The sequence below is a fragment of the Beta vulgaris genome, chromosome 2, assembly GCF_026745355.1.
Source record: "Beta vulgaris subsp. vulgaris cultivar EL10 chromosome 2, EL10.2, whole genome shotgun sequence".
Classification (NCBI taxonomy): Eukaryota; Viridiplantae; Streptophyta; class Magnoliopsida; order Caryophyllales; family Amaranthaceae; genus Beta; species Beta vulgaris.
Window position 1 is genome coordinate 9705051 of NC_079203.1, and position 26890 is coordinate 9731940.

A 26890-nucleotide genomic window follows, 5' to 3' on the forward strand; every position below is an offset into this window, starting at 1 on the left:
GGTTTAACTGAATTAAAGAGTATCAAAAGTAGTGAATGTTCAAACTTTTCATGTGCACGTTATGTATGCCATCTTTTTTTATAAGGTATAAATATTTTGTCCATTTTAACTTTTGATTGAAGTATTTGATTCATATACCATTTTAAACTTATTTTAAATGGCAAGTTGGAATGAGAATTTTTAAATGATTTGCTTTTGTAATTTATTTCATTCCATTAATTAGATCATTAAGGGTATTTTAGGCATTTCAAAAGAGGACACCACACCTCCTCCCTTGGCTTATATAATAGATATATATATATATATATATATATATATATATATATAGGGGCAGGATCACATGAGAAATGAGAATGAATCTCAACCACACGATTGAATTAGAGTTACAACACTTCTTCATTAGAGTGATACCCCTGAAAAAAATTCAAGCCCAAAAAAAAAAATTTTTACGAATTTTTTTTTCTAATTTTTGTTTTTTTTGGAGTTACATCACTTTTTCATTAGAGTTACATCACTTGTTCATTAGAGTTATAGCGTGTAAAATATATTCTCATTTCTCATGTAAGTATGCATTCTCATATGAACTCACTTCTATATATATATATATACTTCCTCCGTTTTTTTTAGATGTTACACTTTCCTAAAATTGCATGGTTGTAAATAGATGTTACACTTTTTAAAATTTCCTTATTTAGTAACTTTTGCCTTGTGAAATGTCCATATTACCCTTACTAACTACCCATTTAAAAATTAAAATACTCTTAATCTACCCTATTAAATCCCTAACTAATCTAATCAGATTTTAACCATTCCCACCAAAATTAAAACCCCCAAACTACCTTTTCATCTTCCCCATGATCATTTAATACATTCAACCCCCCTCCCCCAACTGATTCATCCCCCCATTAAAGTTCTTCCCCAATTCTCCAACCCCTCCTATTCCCTAACCCTAAAACTTCGACCTTCTCTCTCTCCCTCAAAACTTCATCTTCTCTCTCTCCACTTCCATTTCTCCTCTTCTGATCTTCTGTTCCTCTCTCTACTAGACTTCAGTTTCTCTCTCTAAATTTCTTCACTTCCTCTTCAAATCTCCCCTTTAACCTTTCGAATTCTCCATTCTTCTCTTGAAATCCTCACTGTTTTCTCTGTATTTCATCTTCAAGTGTTCAAAAACCCTAGATCTTCTTTCATCTTTTTAGGAAAAAAACCCAAAAAAAATGCCGAAAAATTATGTGCCTGATCTCCAACCCCTTGTTGACGCCTTGTTCCAAACTGACGATGCTGATGAGTCTGATTCCATTCGCGAGTTGATGCTTGCATTTAAGACTGGGTCTCCTTGGCCAAGGAGGCTCTATGACAGTGGAGATGCAAAGCACTTGCTTCGCCCTTATGCCTTCAAGGCTTTGGGTGTGGTGGTTGATGAGTTTTATCTAGTTACGGGGTTACCAAGGGAATTCCGCCCCTCTTCTTCTTCCAACCCTAAAAAAATGAGTCCCCAATTTAAGCAGATCTTGGACCCCAGACCAATTTCACACAGGTTGAGGCCTATCTAGATCGAGGGTTGAGGAAGAAGGGGATGGGGAAAAAGGTAAGGAAATTCTCCGTTCTACCCATGAGATTGTTTGCGCTTTAAAGGCTCCGTGTTTTTACACTGTTGGAAAAAATGGTAAAGTTCAAGAGGTGAAGGAGAATGAGAAGGATAAGGGGAAGGAGAAGGAGAAGGAAATAGTGGGGTGTAAGAGGAAGGGGAAATGTCAGTGTTTGGGTTGTACTTCTACAGCCTTCAACGTCTACGGCGATGAAGGCAATGTTTATGCTATGTATGTTGAGTCTGATGGGGGGTTTAAGGTCTTCGACGTGGTTGAAGAACTGCTGGATGATGATGAGGCTGAGGATGGTGAGGGTGAGCTTGAAATTCCAATGAGTCCCTGCACTTCATCAGAACTTGATCCTGATACTCATTGCTTCCTTATCAGGAGAAATGAGAGTACTTTGACTCCCTGAGGTTCTATCATCCTAACTCATTTAATTGCCTTATGTTTTTCGTTGCCTTTTAATTAATTTGAGTCCCTGAAATTCCTATTGGTTTGATGTTGGCTATTATTGGTTGCTTATGAAATTTTTGGTTGGCTGTTTTAGGTTGCCTATGAAATATGTTGGTTGGGTTTTGTTTTTGGTTGCCTATAAATATGTTGGTTGGGTTCTGTTTTTTGGTTGCCTATAAATATGTTGGTTGGGTTCTGTTTTTGGTTGCCTATAAATATGTTGGTTGGGTTCTGTTTTTTGATTGCCTATAAATATGTTGGTTGGGTTCTGTTTTTAGTTGCCTATAAATATGTTGGTTGGGTTCTGTTTTTTAGTTGCCTATAAATATGTTGGTTGGGTTCTGTTTTTGATTGCCTATAAAGATGTTGGTTGGGTTCTGTTTATGGTTGTTGGCTTATTGGTTGCCTATGAATATATGTTGTGTTGCCTATAAATCTGTTGGTTGGCTTCTGTTTTTGGTTGGCTTCTGTTTTTGGTTGGATTGTGTATTTGGTTGGCTATGAATATTTTTTGGTTGGATTGTGTATTTGGTTGCCTATGAATATTTTGGTTGGCTCTTTTTGGTTGCCTATGAATCTGTTAGTTGGCTTCTGTTTGTGGCTGACTTCTGTTTTTGGTTGGCTTCTGTTTTTGGTTGCCTATGAATCTGTTAGTTGGCTTCTGTTTGTGGCTGACTTCTGTTTTTGGTTGGCTTCTGTTTTTGGTTGGATTGTGTATTTTGGTTGGCTGTTTTTGGTTGCCTTGTGTATTTGGTTGCCATGTATTTTTGGTTGGCCTATGGGTGTTGGTTTGGATTGGAGGTTTGAGGATGAACAAATGGCTAATGATGTACTTCTGTTTTTGGTTGCCTTGTGGTTTTTGGTTGCCTTCTATTTTTGGGTGCTGAGTTAAGTAAAGTCCCCCACTGTTTACACAATGAGTCCCTCTTGCTTCCCCCCTTGAGTCCCAAAATTATTTTAAAAAGTAAAATCCAAATGATGAATGGACTCATACATTGGGCTTGAAGAGCAATAGATGATTTGCTCCTTATTGGTGTTAAACCAATAAGTTGATGTTTTAAATCATCCATTGCTTCCTCAATGAGCCATTGAATTAACCCTGATGGATTTAAAAAACACACATCTTACTTGAAACTTGTCGACATGCAAAAGAATAAAAACAACCATAAATGCTTAACTTCATTAAATGCTTGCATCACTGCTTATACAAACCAGTCCTTCAACATATACAAAATAGTCTAATAACTAAACAAGAACCCCCCAAAAACTTCCTGGTTTGCTTAGAAGTGTTGCTTCATCTTGTCCATAATCTTTAACAAAAAGTCTTGTAAATAGTATACTGTGTATCTGTGCAAGTAGATCCTTCATCTTCTTCTATACTAGATATATACCAAAAAGTTGCTCCCCATTCTTTTCCTTCATACACAGTGTAGTTATGTTCAAAAATAAGTTGTCACATCTTCTGCCCATTCTACTCTTGATGTGCATCTAAGTAGTCAAATGCTTCTCCTACATTCACAAACCTCTCATTCAAGTATGTAACTGCCTCATCTATCACAGCTTGGTCCACTTCTCATTTTCTGGAAGTAATCCCAGTCTCTCTAACTTTCTTTTGCATGGTGTGGATTCTTGAAATTGTTCCCCCCTTTGCACTTTAGTATTTCTACCATAACATATTGTAATTGCAACCAAGTGTACTTCAAAACTTCTGGGTCAAAGAAATCATAACAGTCCTGCACTCTTAAAATCAGTTCATCTAGGTTCTTAGGAAATGATTGATATTGTAGTGCCTGAATTGCTCTAAAAAACCCCAAGTCTAGCACATTTAAGTCAGGGGACTGAGCTGGCTGATTGATGAGTTGGATATTGAATCCATTCTGAGTTGCTGCTGCTATAAATTGTGGGTCTGATGCATGAATGTGAGGTCTAGCATTGTCTTGTTGTATGTAGATTTCTTTGGACACACCTTCTGGCCAATTCCTCATTATGGCAGGTATGATAGTGTTAACTATCATATCCCTCATAACTGGTAGTGTAACACTTTCAATTGCCTTTGTCAACATAGTACCTGCCCTTCTGTTTTTTGTTGAATACTTAGCTCTTGCATACTCAACAAAAGGGTAGATACCAAATTTTCCATCATGTATCATCCTTCCCTCACTGTCCTTAATAGGTCTAGATGTGGCACACATGAACATGGCTTTTATCTTAAACCTCTTGGACTGACAGCAACTATAAGGGTCATCTTCAGCAGGAAGCAATAAAACCTTCTCATATCTGGACTTAAATAAAACCACTTCTCATCTATGTGAACAACATTTTGCATGTCAACAAATTTGGTGGTTGTGTCCTTGTTGCTGGTAATATGTGTTGTAACACACCACTTCATTCTTTGAATCTTATGATCTTGTCAGTTTTGGGTGGGTGCTGCTAGTGTGACTTCTCAGCTTGCCCCGTTTCAGTATACTGTAAACAGTGGAGGGGGGATTTTAAGATATCCAGCAAATGCCTTATACTTGTCCTCAGATTAAGTGGGACTGACTGAAGCCATTTGTCATCATATACTTAAAGCTTCCTACCACATCTTCCTGCTTTTTTGTTTCTCACATCTATGGCATGCCCAGCTTCTCTCTGTTTTTTTGCATCTTTCCATATCCTATCTAATGTCATCCTACTTATGCCATGCTTTTTTGCTATTTCTGTTTTTAAACCCCATGCAAATTTACCATTTATTTCAGAGGTAAGTAGGTCATCAACCAACATTCTTCTTTTTGTTAAAGTTAAATGTGGTTTTTGGGTTGTTGAACTTACATTGTTTTCTATTTCTGTGTTTTGTTGTTGTGGGTTACCCTGCTGATTTGGTTGGTCTGCTTGAATGCCATCTGTTGCTGCTGTACCTCCATCATCATCATCATCATCCTCTGTGTCATCATCACTGTTGTAATGTGTCCACATCTCATGCATCAGCAACTCATCCTCCATGCCTTCTATTTCCAGCAGCTCTTGAAGGCCAAACTCCCCTCCCTCATCTGCTGATCCCATGTGGTTAAGCTGAAGCTGATTTTTTGAAGACTGAAGTTTGAAGTTTTTTGTGGGAAACTTCAGTTCTTAATTTAGTAGAAATTTTTTTGTAATTGGTCCTGTGCAATGTGTGTGCAGTGAATTGTGGGAATAATATTGATTTTTTGTAAAAAACTAAACCATGATGCTAAACAATATTTTCTCTCTCCTCATTTTGGGAAATAAGCCCCCATTTAATATTGGGGGTTTATATAGAGGATAGAGAATGGTAATGATATGCTTAAAGTAACTTTGAAATTGGGTAATTTAAATTTTTTGCAAATTTTCAGCTTTGTGAAAATTTTGGAGGGAAAACAATTTGGTGCCAAAAAAAATTGGCTCCCCCACATTTCTCTCTCCTCAGCCGAGTGAAATTGGGAGGCAACCAATTAGTGGTCCTTCTTTTCTCTCTCCTCCCTTCCCTTAAACCCCCTATGTGCAATGGTCCCCACACCTTTAATCCCTTACACTTATTCTCTCCTAATCACTCCTCCAATTTTTGCCTAGAAAACCACAATTTTTGAAAGTGTAACATCGAAAAAAAATGGAGGAAGTATATATATATATATATATATTAATTAATTATTATTATTACAACCCCCATCTCCCTCTAGTCTCTCCCCTCCCTTCCCCTCCCCGTGAAACTCTTCCATCTCTCATTCTTCCCCTCTCGCCGATAAACTCGAAGTCGCGCCGCTGCTGCAGCCCGTCGCTGCTTCACCCTCCTTCTTCGTTATTTTGGCTCTTTAACTTTTGGGAGTTAGAATCAGAGTTGAAAATTTTCGTATTGTTTTACTGTTTGTTGCAATTTCAAGTGTTGCAGAGGATGACGTCGTCAAGGCAGGTGAAATTGGAGAGAGAGTGTGAGCTGCGAATTGAGGTGGGTGAGAATTCTCCTCTCCGTCTTCGCTTGTTAAATGGCAATGCTGAGATTTTTGGGACTGAAATCCCTCCTGAAATTTGGCTCAACTTTCCTCCTCGCCTCAAATTTGCGGTATGATTCATGTCTTTTTCTTTTCGAAATCAATTCGGACCCCGCTGTAGTCGATTTGTGTGATTTATATCATGCGTGTACCATGAATTTACCATCTTAGTTAGCAAATGCAAATTGTTATTTTGCCAGAAGAGAAAACATTTATGTGCACAATTATATGGTGATTTGACTGATAAATGGAATGCTGGTTGGCTGGAAGAATATACCACCCGTGTAGATTTCTTTGGAGAAATGTTCAATGTCCAATATGCTGAATGCCTGAATCAGAGTACTTTCATTGTCTCGAAACACTTTTTTTTTTATCACGAGTTGCAAGAAATGTATATGTAGGCCTAAGCATGTTAGGAAATGTGGAGGAAAATCCCCATCCTCATATAACTCTAGTAGGATTTGATAATGGATGCTGTGGAAACCAATTAATCATTCAAGTATCCTCCCGTTATGCTAACAATTGCTAGTCGCTACTTTTGTCTTGAAACAATTGTTGGTGTGGTAATGTGATCTGAATTGGGGGCTGTCTTGACTCTTGGTTAAACATAGGAAGTGTAATTTCCTAGGAAGTTTCATGGCAAGTATATTTTGTTTCATGGGAAGCATGAAAGTTGTTTGGTTGAGTATGAGAAAAGAATTTCCCACGAGAAGTTCTCTTACCTAGGGGAAGATAGGTTGGTTGATTACAACTTAAATCTTCTACTTTCCATGAATTTCCACTTGCCATGTTTATTACTTTATTCATGTCAATGGAACAAGCACTTGGTATTGTGACTCCTATATCCGGATGGAAGTTGTAGTATATATATATTACCATGAGAATCAAAGATTAGTTATCATTTGGATTTTCTTATGTCATTAGGTAAACAAAATTTGAAAGGAAATTTAGAGGGTAGTATCCTAGCCTACGTGTTGTGGGACTATTCCTCGCTTCTTCTTTGCCTCTGACACTGTCTAGAACCCTCAATCCATGCCTAGTTGCGTTCGACGTTAGGGTTCATGATTTTATCATATGTAACTGTCTATACGTGAAAGAATTGTTGTAGGTGATGGTTTTGTATGTTCATGAGTAGGCTTGCAGGTAATTTGGATCAAATATCCAATAATTGATCCTGTTATATTTACCAGATTTTTACTTGGCATGGAGCCACAATTGAAATGGATGGTGGATCTGATACGTCTGATTATGTAGCAGATGAGGTATGTTTGTGCACTTGTAATAAACTAATAGCTGGACCTGGCCAGTCTATTACAGACTGGTTTTGTGGTTCCTTGGATAATGATATATGACTATTGTCTTGTAGACATGTGATTATAAAGATGTAAAATTGTTTTTGATATGTTTCTTTGGTTGACATACTGTGTTTTGTATGTGTGTACAGACGCCAATGATTAGCTATGTAAATGTTCATGCCATACTAGAAGCACGAAGGAATAGAGCGAAAGCATCTTCTTCCAATGATGCTGAGTCATCTCAGGTATTGTATATTAGAGTAATATCAATTCTAATTGGATAGGCTAGAGATGAAAGTCTCTATAGTCTATCCCCACTGTATCCTAAATAATTGCAACTCCTTACCCATCTAGCTAGGATTTAGGACTTAGGAAAACCTAGAAATATTGTGAGACAAACAGTTCTCTCTATGTTTCATGCATATTGTCCAAATATTTTCTTCCTAGTCAGTAAACTCGAAGTCTCCCTTGCTCTAAAAAGCCGTTATTAGTACACTTTTGTGCCTAGTATGAATGCAAAATCTAACTGCGACCATAAATAGGGATGGAGGGGGTTGTACGTTCATTTCTGTTTTTTTTCTCATACTTCCTGTCCTTGTATGACTTCTCATATTTCATGTTTGTGAGAGAGATTTTATTTGGGCTTAATGGAGAGTGGAGTGTATAGTATACGTATTCGTATGTGAATATTTCCCCGGATAAAACCAAAGTAATGAAAGAAAGAATAACCATTTGAAAATTGATGTAAAAGACACTAGACTATATTAAAGAAAAAGTGATTTGTAGTTCTTTTAGTATTACAATGTTTTATGCTATGACTTTTCCTCCTTTTGTAACAAGCTCTCCTTCTCATATGCTTACTAGAACAAATATATCTCCTGATTATATGGTCACTGCGTAACTAAGATAAAGTATTGTCTAGGAGACTTGAGGAGTTAATATAATATCTCCAGACTGTCCAAAACTTTAAGAAGGAAATGCCTAAGCTACTGTCATGGTTGAGTAGTACTTTAAAAGAGCGTTAACTGGGGACATATCATAGTAATTGAGTATTAAGCTAAGTGTCTAGGGGTAACTATTGTTTGTAGCCTTGATCATTTGAATGAGGCGTGTGGGTGGGAGTGGGTGGGGTGGGTGCGTGCGTGTGTGGCTGGGGGTGGGCGCGTGCGTGTGTGGGCATGGGCTTGGTCGTGTGTGTGATTTTCTTTTTTCACAATTATAATAAAATTTACTAACAGATTAATAAAGAAACCACAAAGAAGTGTATCTTGCATTACAGGTCAATTTAAACAATAACAGTATACCTGCCTCGGATACGGAAAAGGGTATCTGAACTTATTTAGCAGAGAGTTAACCAAAAAAAACTTATTTAGGAGAGGGATGAGGGTATTTCTTGTTTCCTCCATTATTGTCTCTAACTACTTAATTTACTATGATTATATTCTAACTTTGCTTTACTGTAAATATTGTGCTAATAGAGTAATCGTTTGAGTTTTGACATGTTATTGCAGATAGTTCTTTTCTTTTTTAACTCCGAATAAATCAATTATTCAGTTTTGGCACTGGTCCATTTTGTGTGATTCTGACAAAATCAATTGAGCTAGGTTAATACGGAAGTTAGCTGATAAAACAGTTAAAAGTTGTGAATGATATTAATGGAATTTTTACAAGGGAACAATCTGAAACAAAATCATTCTGTCTCTCTGCTGGCTAGTGCTTTTCAGAAATAAAGAAGCATTTGCTTCAACTTTCCCACTCTCTATCTCTTAATTTTGCTCTGCTTTTTGCCTGCAACTTCCAAGACTCCTCTCCATCACATTCTGTCTCTTCTCTCTGTCTCATTTATCATCTCCTCTATCTGTCTAATGTCCATAATTTCTTCAGTACTTGTGCTTTCTGGTTGATCATAGGCTTGTTTGAAACCAAGCAAGAGAGAATCAATCAACTTGAATAAACAATAAGGGTTTTAGGAAAAAGAATCAGACTTCTTTGAGGAAAAAGAGTCAGCTTAAAGGAGAAAAATTCAATGAGAATGCACAACACAGAACTTGAAGCGGGAGTTCTTAGCAGAAAGAGAAACAAAAAAGTAGTTCAGGGTTTAAGTAGCCTTAATGACTAAGGACTTTCTTCTTTCTTTCACTCATTCACATATCCCCCCCCCCTCCCTTCCAATTGAGATTATTCTCTCTCTTCCACGCCATTGTTACATGGAACATAGTATGTTCCGGAACGTGGTACGGAAACGGGAACGTGGAACGCAACCTCTAGAATAAACCAGATGGACTCCTAGAGCACATACCACATACCATGTACCACGTTCCGGAATGCGTCTCCTGGAACGTGGCCACGTACCACGTTCCTGGTTTCAATGTTCCACGCTCTTGTCGGTTTTTCCTGTGTCACTCGCCCTCTCAGTTCTGCTCTACTGATATGAGCAAATCCCTATGGCACATTGCAATCTAAAGTTGCCATTCCATGAACCAAAATTAGACTGATTGCTTTCCTGTACCCCTATCACGTACTGGAACAAACTGTGAATTAGGTAACACACTCTAAGATCTGGTGATGGTATGGCGAGGAAGCTATCAGCATGCCTTTGTGCCTAACCTTTATAAGTTGGGAATCTTTGAGGGAAATACGGAATTCAAAGGACTTTGAATTAAAGCTTACCGTAAAATACCAAATTACATATAAAGGAAGAAAGATATTCTTGAAATAAATCTACAAATTTATATCTAGTACTTCAATCTGATGCCTTTGTCCATGTAGTATGCTCAGAGCCATGGACACTAAAGTTGACTTTGATGGTCTTAAAGTAGAGGGCTTATTGTGAATACTTCTGATTAAAAGGCCTAGGCTTGGGCGCTTGGCTCACTACGAGCTGGTGGTCTTTCATCAGAGGAGCTTGGTAGTCATTTCACTGTGTCCCAATTCCCATAGTTCTTAAACCAAAATTCAAAAATGATGACTTGGATGTATAGAGTTACTGACCTTGCAAATTGCCTGGCTCTCTGCTTACCTTCTACTAATGATGTTTGGTCAGGGTCCTAGAGTTATTGTGGTGGGTCCCACTGATTCTGGAAAGAGTACTTTGTCGAGGATGCTTCTTAGCTGGGCTGCCAAACAAGGCTGGAAGCCTACTTTTGTGGACTTGGATATAGGCCAAGGAAGTATAACAATGCCTGCGTGCGTTGCGGCGACTCCAATTGAGATGCCTATTGATCCAGTTGAAGGAATTCCTCTTGAAATGCCTTTGGTATACTTCTACGGGCACACAACTCCTAGGTAATAGTGTTTACACTTCTAGTGTTGATGTTCGTGCTATAGTTTAATGCATCTTGCAGTATTGTATATTTGTTGTAACTTCTGACTTTAAGCTGCTTTGCAGTGCCAATGTAGATCTTTATAAATTGGTTGTGAAAGAGCTTTCTCAAACGCTTGAAAGACAATTTTCTGGTAATATTGAATCACGAGCTGCTGGCATGGTGATAAATACGATGGGTTGGATAGAAGGAGTAGGCTATGAGGTATCTCGCATGCTTCTGGAACTATATAGTTTATGTTGGTTGACAATCAATTGCTTCTACTTTAGTCTTTAGCTCTGAATGCTTCACTAAGTGTCCTCTCAATTCTTTATGTCCTTCTGCAGCTGCTTCTTCACGCTATTGATGCGTTTAATGCAGATGTTGTATTAGTCTTGGGTCAGGTATGTGTATGGAACTCATGATTTTCCTTTCATTAATTTGCACTCCCTCTTGACATACGCTCCCATGGACGGGATTCCCTTTTTTGTACATTTTCTTATTATTTACTGACATGTGAAGTGTCAAATCTTTTCTATACTTGTTAATGCAAATGATTTCCTGCATATCTTGCAGAAATAGTTGCTGCAGCTCTGTAGTTGTATGGTCAAATGTTGTTTCTATGATCTAGCACAGTAATAGTGACCACTTGGCTTTGTGCCTCCATGCACACAACTGGTGTATCGATATCTCATCTATTGGTTATGTAACTGTGCAGGAAAAACTTTGTAGTATGCTTAAAGATGTGCTGAAGAGAAAACCCAAGGTTGATGTGGTGAAATTACAGAAATCTGGAGGTGTTGTCTCCCGAACACCAAAGTACCGTCAGAAATCCAGGGGCTACAGGATAAGGGTAATAAATTAGAAATGTTTTTGTCCTTTATTCACCTTTTTCTTGTGGCAGAAGGAAATGTTGCAAATTCGTGAACTGTGAATTGTGATGTTGCAGATTTAGAGTTCTTCATTTTTTATAATTTTTAGTTTAAGGCAGGTGGCTTGCATCATTGCGCAGGTGCGGAGGAAGTTTTTGTTCTAAACATATCAGAAAGGATACTGTACTTCCACCCGTGGACCATCCTTCTATCACAAAGTTTTTGCTACTTTTAGTGTTATGCGTAGCCAGCAATCTGTTATGACTAACCCCTTGTCCGAATGATTACTGTGTGTGCCTAATCTTTATAAGTTTGAGGTCTAAATACTGTTCGTGACTCGAGTCATACAGCCTCCACTGAAAATGTTGACAACTACCTCATAGAAGTATATGTATCTTTTTTGAACAAGTACCTAATATGATTTTAAAGACCACTATCTTTTGCCGAAAAAATCTATATAGTCTGGCCAATAAGGCACATAAGAAGCGCTAGCCTCCTTTTATGGGAATCTTCTCCTCCCATTTTTATGTGCTTTGAAAATCCTCCAAAATTTTCTTTTTTTTTCCTCATTGTTTCGGCCAAAGGTAGTGATATCTGATACAAGTTCATGATAGGCAGTTGTTTTTACTTTTTTTTTATTAGGTATTAGTCTTCAGTAAATGACAAATATTAGCTTATTGGGTGGTTTATTAACAGATTTTCTTTTATACTTTGCCCATTCTAAAATTAGTTCTTTATTTTCCTTCATAGTAGATTTCATTACTTAACTTTTTTTTATCTCTATGTTTTCTTAGAAGTTCTTAAGTAACTGAAATTAGGGTTCTGTTTGGTTTAATGGAAACATTTTCAAACGGAAAATGGTTTCCCATCAAAAATGTATTCCGGTGGAGAACCCAAATGACTACTTTCTTTGTTCTTTTTTAATTGCAACATGTCCTTATTTGGAAGTTTCATATTAATTGCAAGTTTCCTTTAATAATATCTTCTCTCTATATCTCTCCTATCACATGTCCCCCACTTTTTCTCCATCTCTATCTCTATCCACTTCACATGAGTTTTTTTAAAAAGTTTGTCAATGGGGTATATTGCAATATTTATAGAACGGAGGAAGTATTAGTTTTCCTTTATTTGGTTTGACGGAAAACTATTAAGCTAAGAAGGGCAAAATGGAGATGTTGGGAATGAGAGAGTGGAGGAAAATGTTTACAAAGGGATGAAAAACTCTTTTCCACCTTAATTTTCCTTTTTAAATCCCTTGTCCAACTGAACACTGGAATATGTGGAAAATCGTTTTCCTCCAAAATGAATAGAGCCTAGAAGTGGAATATGTATTTACAAATGGGGGAGATAGTTTCCATTTGGTAAAATTCTTCAGTATTTGTGTAAGAGCTGATCTTGATTTTGGAGATCTGTGCTCGTTCTGGGCTTTGAACTCTGAACTTGTGTGTTGGTATTTCTGAATTCTGTCTCTAAAAGTAGGTTCGTAATTTGGTATGCAGATTGCTTAGTTAAAATAGCCATGTCTTTCCATTTTTCTTCCAAATTAACTTGAAGTTTTAAATTGAATGACGCGAACATCTTCTCCAGGAATATTTCTATGGCCTGGCAAATGATCTTTCGCCTCATTCAAACGTTGCTAATTTCAGTGACTTGTCTGTCTACCGAATTGGTGGTGGGCCACAAGCGCCACGTTCAGCTTTGCCAATTGGTGCAGAGCCTGCTGCAGACCCTACCAGGGTGGTTCCTGTCAACATCAGTCAAGATTTGCTCCATCTTGTGCTTGCTGTTTCATATGCGAAGGATCAGGAAGGAATTATTTCGAGGTAATTTGGAGGATTTCAGTTATATAGTACATAAGTTGGCTGCATTATAGTTCATTATTTCTTGAGTTAATTGAAGGAGGACGAAAAAGTGGTAAAAAAGCAGTATAGAGCGTGTAAAATAGGTTAATACTGAGCTAGCAAGACTATGATATCAGAACATCAAACTGATCATTTGTTTCTCTATCTTCTTTACATGTTTGATGTTTCTTCGATCATTAACTTTTGCTTGTTATGTCATTAAAGCTATGACATACATTAATAATTGTTAATGTTTTTTCTTATTGCAGTAATATCGCTGGGTTTATTTACATCACTGATGTTGATGTTCAAAGGTTGGTTCTGTCATTAATCATTGTCTTTTTCTATAGATCTTTAGACTGATTTCATTATATATAAATGTGAATTTGCAGGAGAAAATTAACGTACCTTGCACCATCAGCAGGAGAACTGCCAAGCAGAATATTGTTGCTGGGTACTTTAGCTTGGTTAGAAACTTGAGCCCAGGGCCCAGGAAAAAAGGCCCAAATTGCTGTTTTTGTAATCTGCTATTTTAGGATAACTAAATTTGCGTTACATTATAATTATCTATTATAGCGGCAGCTCATTGGTTTGTTCTCACTGGATTGTGCCCCTGGTTCGAAACCCCCATTAGTTTTATGTGTCACTTGCAATTTTTTTCTTTTTGTTTTTTATTTTGTGTCTTTTAGCTTTCTATTTTTTGTTTTTGCTTTTGTTTTGTTTTCAATGATTTTAAAGCTTTAGTTTCCTTTTTTTTTCTTTTTTGGTTTTCGTTTATTCCCAATGATTTTAGATAGCTACTTAATTTTTAGTAAGTGATTCTTTTCCTTCTCATATAGAGTATCTATGCTTTTGCTATTTTACACCTTCTTCGATTTTATATAATTATTTAATTTTTATGTTTACATTGTTCTTTTGCTCTACTTCAACTATGAAGTTACTAATATATAAGAACAGATGTTAATATGAAATGTTATTAAATTTATCTCAATGTATATTACATATTTACATTCAAAATGTTCTATTATACAAAAAATGTACGAATCAATAAAGTAGGATAGTCAAATATATTAGATGTTAATAAAAAAACGCAAATGTCAAAGTAGAACTGTTGAAAAGTGAGAAGTTCTATTATTTCTCTTTTTTCACAATTCAAACTCTGAAAAATATTAAAGAAGTAATAAGCGCTTACAAATTTCGTAATCCAAAACCCGAGCTCCAACTAACAAGTCAACGTAGAGGACGACGTGGTAAATTTAAGAAGCAATATATTACTTAATTTAGGAAGACATGTCATAAAAAATGCAACCAATTAACCATTGATCCAGTTGATATCTTATAAAGAATATAACCTAGAATGAATCTAGATTTCATGAGTTACGAAACTCATATTCAAACAAACTTTGACCATTAATATGTTTAAATCAATATACGTCAAGAATCGTAGCTGACATTAGGGAGGGTCCATTTTTCTTAGTTCGTCCAAGGGCTCCAAAATGTCAGGGACAGGCCGGGAGATGAGGACTCCAGACTGCAAGGGATCTTAATGTAAGACATCTTAGACCATGCGCCCCTTCCCTTCTCCCCCTTAAAAGAAGATTAAGCCCGGGGAAAATTCATGGAAGAGAATAGGAATAGCCCTATACTTTACAAACGACAACTAAGCTAGAAGGTTATTTTGGTTATTAGTTGGTGCACACGAACATGCTATTTTAGGTGCTTCATGCGACTCATGTATTAGCTTTATCTTATGTTCCGATTTTCAATATAATGAGTTGTTAATTCATCTCAATGTCGTAGATGGCTATAAACTGCAGGAGCATATAGAAGTCTTTGAATTGACCTTCTCTGGTTCCCGCCTGAAATGTGATCAAATTGAATGTTTATCTCTACCAATGATAGAAAAGGCAAAATTTTAGTGTTGGGTTGCATTTTCAACTTTCGACATGACGACATGGTGTATACTTCATATTAATTTTGGGTTGAATTTTCATATTTAGTTGAGTTGAACTTTCATTTTGGGATATCTTAGTTTTGGGTTGAATTTTGATTTGTATGAGCTGGAAGACTTGTTGGCTGATGTATTGATAATAACGTGCGAAGTAGTTCTACATCCATGGTAAATCAATACTACTAATAACTTATTAGCCAAGTTGATGTGGCTGTTATAGTATTTAATTCTACTATGTTTTGACCCAAAAAACATATATTTGAACAGATATTTTAGTGTCAGACTGTCAGTTACGAAGGTGCTCGTATCTGGTTGAACTTGGAAGTTTTCTTCGGGAAATTAATACCACTTTTATGTGGATTAGTCTCGCTGTTCTTTAACAGTAAAGGTTGCCATGTTGGTTGAATTAAGAGTTTCTTAATTCTACTGAATTTTAAATAAATAAAAATTATTTTCGTTTATGATAATGAGGGGGCAAGGCCCATAAAATAAAATTTCTTGGTAGTTCTTTCTGTCCTCAAACACAAGTGATAAGTTTCTTTTATATATACTTCCTTTGTTTCAAAATAAGTGCAACATAGAGAAGTGGCACACATACCAATATTCTAGAGAGAGAAAGTAAGGGACCACTTTTTCCCACCTTTAATGACTTCAATTAAGTGCTTAATTGCCAAAAAGAAGTACTACCCAGCTGTCACTTTCAGCATAGATTAAAAGTAAAAAGGGAGGGAAGTTCTAAAATTTGGGACCAATTTTATAATTCAACAAAAATTTGAATATTTGCCTCCAAAAAATAAACTGCCATCACGTCATATAAGGAGTACTACTTCACTCCATTTTTTACAACAGAGGTTTTTCACATACTTAAACTAGAAGAGCAAAAATTCACTGTCAGCTACTTTCACTTGCACACACTAAGCACTTTGATATTGAACATTTTTTTTTCTACACAATTTCAATGGATGAAGAAGACTTTGAGGCTTTCGTTGTGTTTGCTGGAATTGGAGAAGAATTTTGCATGGATGAAGAGGAACTGCTACTGCTGGAAGGTTTGTTGGGGCAGAATTCAGCACATGACATGAGTGTTGAAGAGCTCCTGAGCTTGGAACAACAGATGAGAGACGATGACGATGAAGATGAAGATGATGCGGTATGGTACTTCTCTGACTCAAATTCTGACAATGAAAAACATGATAACACAGAAATCATAAGTGAACAAGAAAATAACATTTCAACTAAAAAACCAAATTTACCAAACAATTTAAGAAGACAACTAGTCCTTGACCTTTTTTCGACCGCTTCACCAGAGCTTGTGTTGCCTAGGGGGATGGTGACTCATGTTGTACTCCAATATGCCATAAGTAGGTTCACTGTGAACAGAATTTGGGGAGAGGCCAAAAGACAAAAGTTGGCTGGTTTGGAGGTTAATGTATCAAGTAAGAAAACCAACAGTGGGAGAAAGCCCCTCATAACAGATGAGGAAGCTCTTAGGGCAGTTCCTCTAAAGCAAAGAACTACCATGAGGTCATTTGCAACCGCTTTAGAGGTTAGCCCATCAACTATTTATAGGCTTCTCAAGAAAGGAATACTTAGGAGTCACACAAATTCCATCAAACCAAAATTGACACCAAAGCACAAAACTGATAGACTAAAGTTCATTTTGTCACACATCATACCACCCACAGTTACAAGCAAGCCAAGGTTTGATTGTTTATACAATATGGTGCATATAGACGAGAAGTGGTTCTTTATGAGCAGAATTACACAAAGATTCTACTTACTATCTGATGAAGAGGACCTATACAGAGCTTGTCAATCAAAGAATTTCATCACAAAGGTTATGTTTGAAGCTGCAATTGCAAGGCCGATAATTACGCCTAATGGAGAGGTCATTTGGGATGGAAAAATAGGCATTTTTCCATTTGTAGATTATATTCCAGCACAAAGAAACAGCTCAAATAGACCAGTAGGCACTATAGAAACAACCAAATATATACCATAAACATAAACAAATAACCATAAACAACTAACCATACACATAAACACAGAGAACTAAGTTCCCACAGGCAATCCAATCCAAGCAACTAACCATAAACAACAAATACCATAACCATAAACAAGAAATAGTCACCCATAGATGAGATCCCACAAAATCACCAAATACCATAAACATAAACAACTAACCATAACAACTAACCATACACATAAACACAGAGAACTAAGTTCCCACAGACAATCCAATCCAAGCAACTAACCATTATCTTTAAGAAGGTGAGTGTCCACTTCGCAAAATGCATATACACTCAAAGTTTTAATTGAGCTTATCACACAAGCATATGAAGTAAATGAAAAAATTACTATATGCAATATCCATTAAGCTAGGAGTTTCGAATAAAGCAGCTAACTAGACAAGTTGAATTACAAATTTCACAAGACATAGCTTTGCACGAAACAACAACTAAAACCCAAGAAATAAGTTTCATTTAACCACATTTTCCAACATGCCATATCACAAAATTACAAAAGCAGATTAATAGATAAATGTCAGCAGTCACTCCCTAGGACTGTACAAAAATCATAAACATTAGTCTTGATGATACTGACAAGAGTCTATGAAGCATCAATAACACAATCTGTAACTAACAATCGAGAAAGCATGGCTTTGAATCCTTAAAGATACTTGTCACATAAAGGAAGAGTAGAAAAGTATAATATCTAGAGGAAGAAGAAAAAACATGAGAATATAAACTTGTAATGAACATAACTACCCTGCAATCTACAAGACAATCACTAGAGTTTTAGAGATCCATAAACCAATTATAGACTTTTAGTGATCCAAAGACGACTTTCAAAATATTTATTGTTTTCCCTTATTGAAAAAAGAAAAAGGTCTGAAAATCAAAATTTACAGGAAAAACATCAAAGCTACCTTGTTGAACCATAAACAACAAATACCATAACCATAAACAAGAAATAGTCACCAATAGATGAGATCCCACAAAATCACCAAATACCATAAACATAAACAACTAACCATAAACAACTAACACCTAAAAAAACCACATGCAATAGAAAGCCAGCAACTAAGTTCCCACAGGCATAGATCATCAAGATCTAACAGGATTTGAGTCATAGAGTTAGAAAATAGTCACCCATAGATGAGATCCCGCAAAATCAACAAGTAGATCCATTTGCATCGGATTCTGACTCAGAATCGGTTGCGTTTTTGGTCGAATCTCCAATAGAAGAAGTTTCATCATCAAGAACAGGGGACTTTTGTGGCGATTTTTCAGTTGAATTTTTTTTTTTTGTTGCTCTAGCATCATATTCACGCGTAAACATAGTGTACTTCACTTCAGAAACATCAGGCTTCACAACCAATTTCGAAGTTGCTGTTGAAGATTCAGCGACATACCCACCTTTATCACGGTAGGACTCGTATGAAGATTCGTTATTATAACGATCTAATTTTCGCAACAACCAAGATTCTTCTTCTGCTGATAAGTCATCGGATGCGAAAATCGCGTCTGCAGAATTCGAATACTCCATAACAAGATGAGAAAAAGAAGAGAGAAGAAAGAAGAAGGAGAAAACTAGATTCGCGAAGTTAGATCTAAAAATTTCGAACACTGTTTTTGCAAGAAACTACTGTTCTTCGTGGTTTAGAGAAAAGAGAAGAAGGAGAAGTGTAGATTGGAATGTAAAAAAAAAGATCTCAAGAATCGAATGTAAATTTTTCTGGAAATTAGGGTTCTTCGTGGTTTAGGGTTTGAGATGCTATGGGTTGATGAATAAGGGTTCTTGTGGTTTGGGGAAAGTTCCAGATGATATGAGATGGAGAGAGAGATGATCAGATGAGGTGAGGAGATAAAAAAAATAGGGAGGGAAGGGTTTGGTAATTAATGTGGTTTATGTTGGTAGATGGAGAGTTAATTGAGTTGTTAAAGATATTAGGTAATGGCATTTTCGTAATTAAACTGAAAAAAAATTTCCAAAACAAGCTTGGTAGCACTTATTATGACATTTCTATTTTAGGGAAATGTTGCACTTATTTTGAAACGGAGGAAGTATATATTTTTTTGACATCGGGAAAATGTGCATTAATCAAAAACATAATTACATTCTAATGCTAAAAAAAAACAAACGAACATAAAGAAATTAAACTGAGCTGAACTTGCTCTTACCCAATAACTACAAAATCATACATAACTTAAACTATAATAAAAATACTCGATCTGGTGGATGACGCTTCTTCTGGGAGATGATGAGCTTCATAACTCTGCTGAAAGCAGTGGGAGGAGAGGGCTGATTTCACGAGCGGGGCAACCAAGGAACAGCGAGATTATGAACTCGCTACAGGATCATTTCCAGGTCAAGTTTCTTGAAAGAGTCACATTCATGTGTGACATAATATTTTGGGGGATAAAAATAATGTATTATCGATCGTTATACGGGCTCGGATGACATATCAAATATGAAGGAAATAGTATGAAAGAGAAGAAAATCGGCGTAATTTTGCAAATTTGAGGAACTCCTTATTTAGTTTGCTATAAATAACACACAGAAAAGCAGTAAAATCCTTTAATTTGCCTTCAGCCTACTCTTGGATTTTGAATATTGGTGAAATTTTCATCTGGTGTCAGTGCGATCTCTCTCAATGGTTGATAGTGGATTCGATGAAGGGAGGTAGTGTTGAAACTTGGGGTGACAATTTTGGAATGGAATCCATGCATACTAAGGAGACTTGGGTATAGATGGAATAAAACAAGCATTGTGACTTGTGAGTTAGTTGTTGGCAAAAGACATGATGCTTGCAAAGCGAGCAATTTAAAGGACTGAGAATTCTTGATTCAATAATATGAAGAGAGTCATATTTCCTTGTGGCTCGAAATCCATATGAAAGTACTTTTGATTTCTTTTCAATTGGGAAGTGACTCAATTAAGATAATATATGAGTCACTATAGGCCCTTAACAAAAATAAAGTACGATAATAAGTAGCATGGGATGCAATGCAATACCATGACATTGCGTAGATCACGAGGTTGCTCTCTGTGTATTAACGTACATTGGTCTGGCAATTTTTAAATATTTTTTTTTTTTAAAATCAACCCGTCTATATTGAGGACTAAGAACCAACAATCAAATGTCTTCTACAAGGAAACAAGAATCTCGTTGTCTTCGTTCAAAAGTCGCAACTTCTATCCCAGTTGATCATTCTAATTATTGTTACACTTTTGAACTATAAATTACCTACCATATGAGGAAAGCTAATACAATGCAAATTAATGATATCTAGTAATGTTATCTTTCTCGCTCTCATCCTATTATTTTCAAATTTAAAATAGACGTTATTAGGGAAATCTTCTATGAAAACTATGCTTTAATATATCTAAATTAAGAAAATAAGAAAATTTACAATATGATAAGAGATTGATATCCAGAGACATGAGGATAAAATGTCTCCGTGACGATAAATAATGGGTAATGTTATATGTAGCCCTTAGGGCTAAGGATAAGCATTAAATATATTTCTTAAAATGGAAACAATTTAAGAATTCAAGACAAAATTACACGTTATTTGAGGTAATAAATGATTGATTCAAGTTTTTATTTCCATTTTAAGTTTCTTATACATAGCCCTAAGGGCTATGTATATCATTTTCCATAAATAATTAGTGGCACAATTAGTTTCAGTATGAGCTTTCTACAACAATACTTCAGTTGTGACTACACTCCAAGTTCCACCTAGAAACATATATCCAAAATAAAATGACTTTACACCAAAAGTTCAATGTGATCGAAAATCGATTATGGTTGAAATATTACCATATCACAACACTATCCCGAAGCGTCTTATATCAATAGCTTGGATGAAAACTCTTAAATTGATGTTTTGGATTACTTTTATATATATGAGTATTCTCTATTACATAAGGGAAGGGGGAGCAACGGTGTCCTCTTTTGAACTGACTATTTTGCCCCCTTCCCTTTCTAAATTACAAAAGAAATCTCAATACCAAAATGGGGGTCAAACAAAGCCAACGGAAATTAATTTTCAACAATCACTCAGAAATCACTTATATGAGGAAACTTTACAAATCACTCAGAATTGAGAAAATCACGTTGTAAAAATCACGCAAACCACTCAAATGATCAGGAAACTTTACAAAAACTAAAAATTAACTTACAAACTAAAACTAATATACTAGGACGTCAATACATACAAAACATTCACAAAATTCACTTACAAATCATTGTTCTTAATAACCATTCACAATTACATACTCACAAAAATTACCTATAAACACAAATTTAGAAAAACATAAGATTTTGACAGTGATATCACACATTCGTCCATTGGCGATTTGCGAACTTTCAAATAGGTACATAATTCTTTTAATCTTCAAATTAAGTTATTTCACATTAGTTGACTGTTATGTAGTTGAAAAAATGGAGATAATAGCAATTAGTTGAAAAGGGCTTTTATATATATTAGACTTAAATTTCTTCATTTTCATATAAAATCACAAAACAAGATGTGTATGAAATTTGATTCATTTATCACACTGATGAAAAAGTTACAAATTTAGTTTTTTTTTAAAATTCCAATATAAAAGTTTTGCCCAAAATTTTTGCAGAATATCCATGTTCAGAAATAAATTTTGAAAAACAAAACAATATCAAACCTTTTTGCGAACAACTTTTGCAAAAATCCATTTTCAGAAAAAAAATAATTAAAATTACATTAATTTGCGAAAACCATTTCATGGAAATCAGATTATGTATGAAAAATTTGAAATTTCATTTCACCTATATTGAAACTCAAAGTGTTCAAATTTAGAAAAAGGGAAAATTAAAATGACCATTTCATGCGAATCAGATTGTGTATGAAAATTCCTTTCAAATATAATTGAAACTCAAAGTGTGAACATTTAGAAAAGGAGAAAAATTAAAATGATGAAAATTCTTAAATATCAATTTGGAAATCAGAATTTAGAAGTTAGACAAGGAAAAAAAAACTAAATTGTATTATACTTTTCGGTTACAATTTTGGATCATAGAGAAATTACTGAAATCCATATCAAAAACTATTATAAATTACAAAAATGAATAAAACCAAAAAAAAAAAGAACATGACGATATTTAGTAAAGAACATCATATAGTACTGATTATAAAAGAACATGCGCATATAAGACTTGAGAAACAAAAACTATTCAAAATCACAAAAATGAATAACAACATAAAAAGAACATGGAAGAATCTTATTCACAAAATGGAGGTGAACTTAAATACCAACTTGCATTTTCAGTTTGTTTACTACTTAGTATTAGGCCTAAAAATATCATCGCACGCATCGCGTGCACAAAAGGCTAGTGAGTTATTATTGTTCTACAAGTCATATGGCAATTTCTTAATGATAATTTTCCTTTACCTCAAAAAAGTGGAATGTCTATCTGAAGTCTTCGTCTCCGCAATATACAAATCAATTACTTGGTCATGCAAGCAAACCAACCCAAATTCCTAGACTTTTCGCAGTAAAGTCCTAATCAACTTGATAATACAAACTGAAGTATATATTTTTTTTGGATATAATAGTGGGAAGAAAAAAATGCGGTTGACTAGAAAACAAAAGTAAAATATTGTTAAAAAAGACAGCCACTATATTATAAAAAAAAAAAAAAAAAACAAAGTGCTAAAAACCTTTGCAATTTCTAGGTGCTAAGCCAGTTTCGCCAACAACTATTTTCTCTGTCTTCAGCACCAGTTTTGTCACCACCTTCTTCTATCTTTCTCTCTCTTCCTATCTGTAACTGTAAGTATTCTTTGTTATCTCGTAATTTTTTTGGTTATTGTAATTCTTATGATATTGTAATTTCGTATAATTAGTCTATTATATGATGTTTTATGATATGATAATAATCATAATATTGCTTAGTTGATGTTTAGCTGAAAATCAAGCTAATTTGTTATTTGAAAGTGTCTAAAACAATGAATTGCTATTTTCATGCAGTTTGATGGTAAAAAGATTTTATCTTTAGAATGACTATATAGTATATATTGCAATTAACTTATTTCTGATTTGATCTTTGATTTTTTTTTTTATATTTGGGATGGTAAAGAGAGGGAGAGCTGTATCTTAGTGGAGCACCACCCGAATTATATGGCAATGTCCAGAATTCGAATCCTCATCCCAACAATATGTTGGGCATTTAGTCTTAAGGCTGAGCTGGTGTGCCCGGCAAGCTAGTAGCCTGGCAGGTTGGTCTTCGGACCAATTATCTTTTCTAATTAAAAGAAAAAAAATTGGGATAGTAAAGATGGAGAACTACATTTATCTTCTTTCTTTTTCCAGATATAAAGTATTTTGTAATTCCTATGTCTGCACTGATGAAATTGCTCTTGGGTTATGGCAAACCTACTTACCACTAAAATTTTAGAATTCTTTTGAAATTAATGTAAAGACTGTGTCAATAAGAGGAAAAACAGATGCATACTCTCTTTGGTTGTTGAAGATTTACTTGGTTAGGGCTCATGTGGTTGAATTTGAGAAATTGCCAGTTAATTTTCGAGGTGAACGATTATTGTAACAAATGTCATTTTTGTGATTTGAATTCTGTTAATATGAAGCCGTAGAAGTTAGATATATAGCGATTTTCCTTTTTATCTGAAAAACAAATTGGTAACAGGAAGGGAATATTTGGTAGATAATGAAAGTCTCTTAATGGTGGTTAAATGAATGCCGGCCAATTACAGCAAAGACTTTTGAAGTCAAGTTATATACTTGTATAGTTGTATATGTTTTCTTTGAAATGATAGATACATAAAGAAGGTCAGGGGCCTAGGTCACTCTTCTCTCAAGACTGTAACTTAACTGGTCTAAAGAAATAAAATAGGATAAGTTACTATTTATGTAAGGATCATTTTTCTTGGTGGGATTAAGTTTGACAACCGAGAAGCCTATATAGAATCTAGGATTACTTGAAGTAGTCAATTTCTCAGTAATATAGTACACTACTGCTCAAGTACTCAGTATGGAGGACATGTAGAGTCGCCCATGTTTAAGGTTGCGATTAATTAGGTTGTCACGTGGCTCTGCGATTCTCCGAAATATATGTCAACGAGGGATAAATCGTTGATTACAGAAGATCCTTTTTTTTAATCTTAAACCAGGGTGTTCAAAGTGGGATGAAAGGACCGTTAGGGGACACTAGGAACACAATGATTTTACAATTGACGATATTGCTTGGCTCTTGATGAAATAGAGTAACCAACTTCCTGTTAGTTTTTTACTGGTGAAGACTTGATCCACTTTGTTCTTTTCTTGTTTTCTTGAGGAAGTAATAATCTGATAACCCTGTACATATATTGCTAAAATGTTTCTCTGTATTCCTTAGGAGCATTATCAATGGGGAACCTATTCTGCTGCATTCAGGTTGACCAATCCACAGTTGCTATTAAGGAGAGCTTTGGAAAATATAATGACGTGCTGAACCCAGGGTGCCACTGTGTCCCTTGGTTTATTGGTCATCAGATAGCTGGCAAGCTCAGTCTTCGTGTACAGCAATTGGATGTACGCTGTGAGACCAAGACCAAGGTTGGTCCGCATAAGCTTTCCTTTGTTTCCTTTACCATTACTTCAATCAAATATGCTGTCACCTTTCTTAGATTCCCCTTGTGAGTTGATTGTTGGAAAACAAGCTTCATTTTATACAAAACAAAACATCAACGTGTTTGTTTGAAATGTAGCAATACCAATTAATTTCTTTCTCTGTGAAATGTGCTGTGTAAAAAATAAGCCATGCTTGAAATTATTGGACAATGAGTATAGAGTGACCTGTTTGTCTTCATTCAGGACAATGTTTTTGTCAATGTGGTTGCGTCCATTCAATATCGCGCCATTGCTGATAAAGCAAATGATGCATTTTACAAGCTCAGCAACACTCGTGCCCAAATTCAGGCTTATGTTTTCGATGGTAAATATAACAACTAAAGCAGTTCCACCTTCAAAACTATTGGAAGCTTGTATTTCTCATACCCTTTCTGATTCTTTTAGTTATAAGAGGCACTGTTCCAAGGCTAAATGTGGATGATGTGTTTGAGCAGAAGAATGAAATTGCCAAATCAGTTGCTGATGAACTCGAAAAAGTAAGTTTATCTGCGGTGTACTCGAATTGCATACATGAAAAAGTATAGTCTTACATGCTGGTTAGATTTTGATGCTCAAAACTGTGAAATTCTCTTCAGGCAATGTCTCATTATGGGTATGAGATTGTTCAAACTCTGATTGTAGATATTGAGCCTGATGAGCATGTCAAGCGGGCAATGAATGAAATTAATGCTGGTAAGACATTCATTGATCTCTCTTTTTTTATTGGTGCCTCTGGCATCCATTGCATTCAGAGAATTGCTTGTCATGTAGAAACTAGCTCTGGTATTAACTCAGCTAAAAATCTAGTGCAAATGTGTATCTTTGGCATATGGTATTTGCAATACTTCCACTTTGACATGAAAAAAGTACATGATTTTTTTTTTTAAGGGAAGTACAGGGTTTCGTTTTAACTATCAATTCAAGCAATTAAGAGGGTTTGTACATTATTTCCACTTCAGTACAAATAGGCATTTGCATGATAGGGTACAGTTAGTTTGTTTGGATATGGGATTTTTGAGGGAAAGGGAGGGATACTTTTTCCTTTGTTTGGTTACAACACGAGGGAAAGAAACGGAAGAGAATTGGAAGGATTCATTTTCCTCCCCCTCATAATAAAGCAATTTGTTCTTGTATTGGAAGGTTTGGATGGACAATGCAAGTTTACTCTTCACTCCCATTCCTTTCCTTATTCCTTCCCCTACCTTTCCATCCATGATTCCTATCCATAATCACAATAGTGTAAAAAGATAGAACCATAAGCCTTTTGGTTTAATTGTTTCTTGAATCAGTCGTTGCATTTTGTATTTCTTATTCTGGTAATGGCTTCAACCTTTTCAGCTGCAAGAATGAGGGTGGCAGCAAATGATAAGGCTGAGGCAGAAAAGATCATACAGATCAAAAAGGCTGAAGGAGAGGCGGAGTCCAAGTACCTTTCAGGGTTGGGTATCGCCAGGCAGCGACAGGCAATCGTTGATGGTCTAAGAGATAGTGTACTGGGCTTCTCAGTCAACGTTCCTGGGACAAGTGCTAAGGATGTTATGGACATGATCCTCGTCACACAGTACTTTGACACCATGAAGGAAATTGGTGCAGCCTCCAAGACATCAGCTGTGTTTATCCCACACGGACCTGGTGCTGTGCGTGACGTTGCAACGCAGATCAGAGACGGACTTCTTCAAGCATCATCATCATCTCAATGATAACCCTACCTATTGTGAAAAAACATGTCACCTTGTGCATATATGGTTCTTATTTGGCTTCTTCTGATTTGGATTTCAATTTCAGCTCCTTGCAATTTTTTCCCTAGGGAAACTTGCTGCGTCTGGTCAAACTTTTTACCTTCCTATTAGATGATGTTGCTTGTGTGAAAAAGAAATATTATTGTAACAGATTAGCTTTCAAAGTACAATTGTGGTTATATGATATTAACATTGTTTAAATTTTAGCAAA

At 35.7% G+C, this 26890-nt stretch overlaps 3 protein-coding genes across 3 annotated transcripts; 2 read left to right on the plus strand and 1 right to left on the minus strand.

The window, feature by feature from the left end:
- Positions 1 to 3646: 3646 nt before the first annotated feature.
- On the minus strand, positions 3647 to 5087 carry LOC125494680 (uncharacterized). The gene is made up of 2 exons (XM_057392872.1): positions 4857 to 5087; positions 3647 to 4327 (listed from the first exon to the last, which is right to left on the minus strand). The coding sequence occupies exons 1-2, from the start codon at positions 5085 to 5087 to the stop codon at positions 3647 to 3649; spliced, it is 912 nt and encodes a 303-aa protein (XP_057248855.1).
- A 617-nt stretch (positions 5088 to 5704) lies between these two features.
- LOC104887406 (protein CLP1 homolog) lies at positions 5705 to 13938 on the plus strand. The gene is made up of 10 exons (XM_010672022.4): positions 5705 to 6099; positions 7219 to 7290; positions 7473 to 7568; positions 10367 to 10608; positions 10712 to 10850; positions 10973 to 11029; positions 11344 to 11478; positions 13085 to 13320; positions 13608 to 13652; positions 13731 to 13938. Exons 1-10 carry the CDS (start codon positions 5932 to 5934, stop codon positions 13816 to 13818), a joined length of 1278 nt encoding a protein of 425 aa, XP_010670324.2. The 5' UTR covers positions 5705 to 5931; the 3' UTR covers positions 13819 to 13938.
- Positions 13939 to 22945: 9007 nt separating this feature from the next.
- LOC104887405 (hypersensitive-induced reaction 1 protein) lies at positions 22946 to 26890 on the plus strand. Its single transcript, XM_010672020.4, has 6 exons — positions 22946 to 23104; positions 24687 to 24886; positions 25145 to 25265; positions 25346 to 25437; positions 25537 to 25633; positions 26279 to 26890. The coding sequence occupies exons 2-6, from the start codon at positions 24698 to 24700 to the stop codon at positions 26638 to 26640; spliced, it is 861 nt and encodes a 286-aa protein (XP_010670322.1). The 5' UTR covers positions 22946 to 23104; positions 24687 to 24697; the 3' UTR covers positions 26641 to 26890.

Coding starts and splice junctions, on each gene's coding strand:
- LOC104887405 (XM_010672020.4), top strand. CDS start 24,698: ATGGGGAACCTATTCTGCTGCATTCAGGTTGACCAATCCACAGTTGCT. Junction 24,887..25,144: donor GCTGTGAGACCAAGACCAAG/GTTGGTCCGCAT, acceptor GTCTTCATTCAG/GACAATGTTTTTGTCAATGT. Junction 25,634..26,278: donor AATGAATGAAATTAATGCTG/GTAAGACATTCA, acceptor CAACCTTTTCAG/CTGCAAGAATGAGGGTGGCA.
- LOC125494680 (XM_057392872.1), bottom strand. CDS start 5,087: ATGGGATCAGCAGATGAGGGAGGGGAGTTTGGCCTTCAAGAGCTGCTG. Junction 4,328..4,856: donor ACACAGAAATAGAAAACAAT/GTAAGTTCAACA, acceptor GTTTTATTTAAG/TCCAGATATGAGAAGGTTTT.
- LOC104887406 (XM_010672022.4), top strand. CDS start 5,932: ATGACGTCGTCAAGGCAGGTGAAATTGGAGAGAGAGTGTGAGCTGCGA. Junction 10,609..10,711: donor TACGGGCACACAACTCCTAG/GTAATAGTGTTT, acceptor GCTGCTTTGCAG/TGCCAATGTAGATCTTTATA. Junction 10,851..10,972: donor TAGAAGGAGTAGGCTATGAG/GTATCTCGCATG, acceptor GTCCTTCTGCAG/CTGCTTCTTCACGCTATTGA.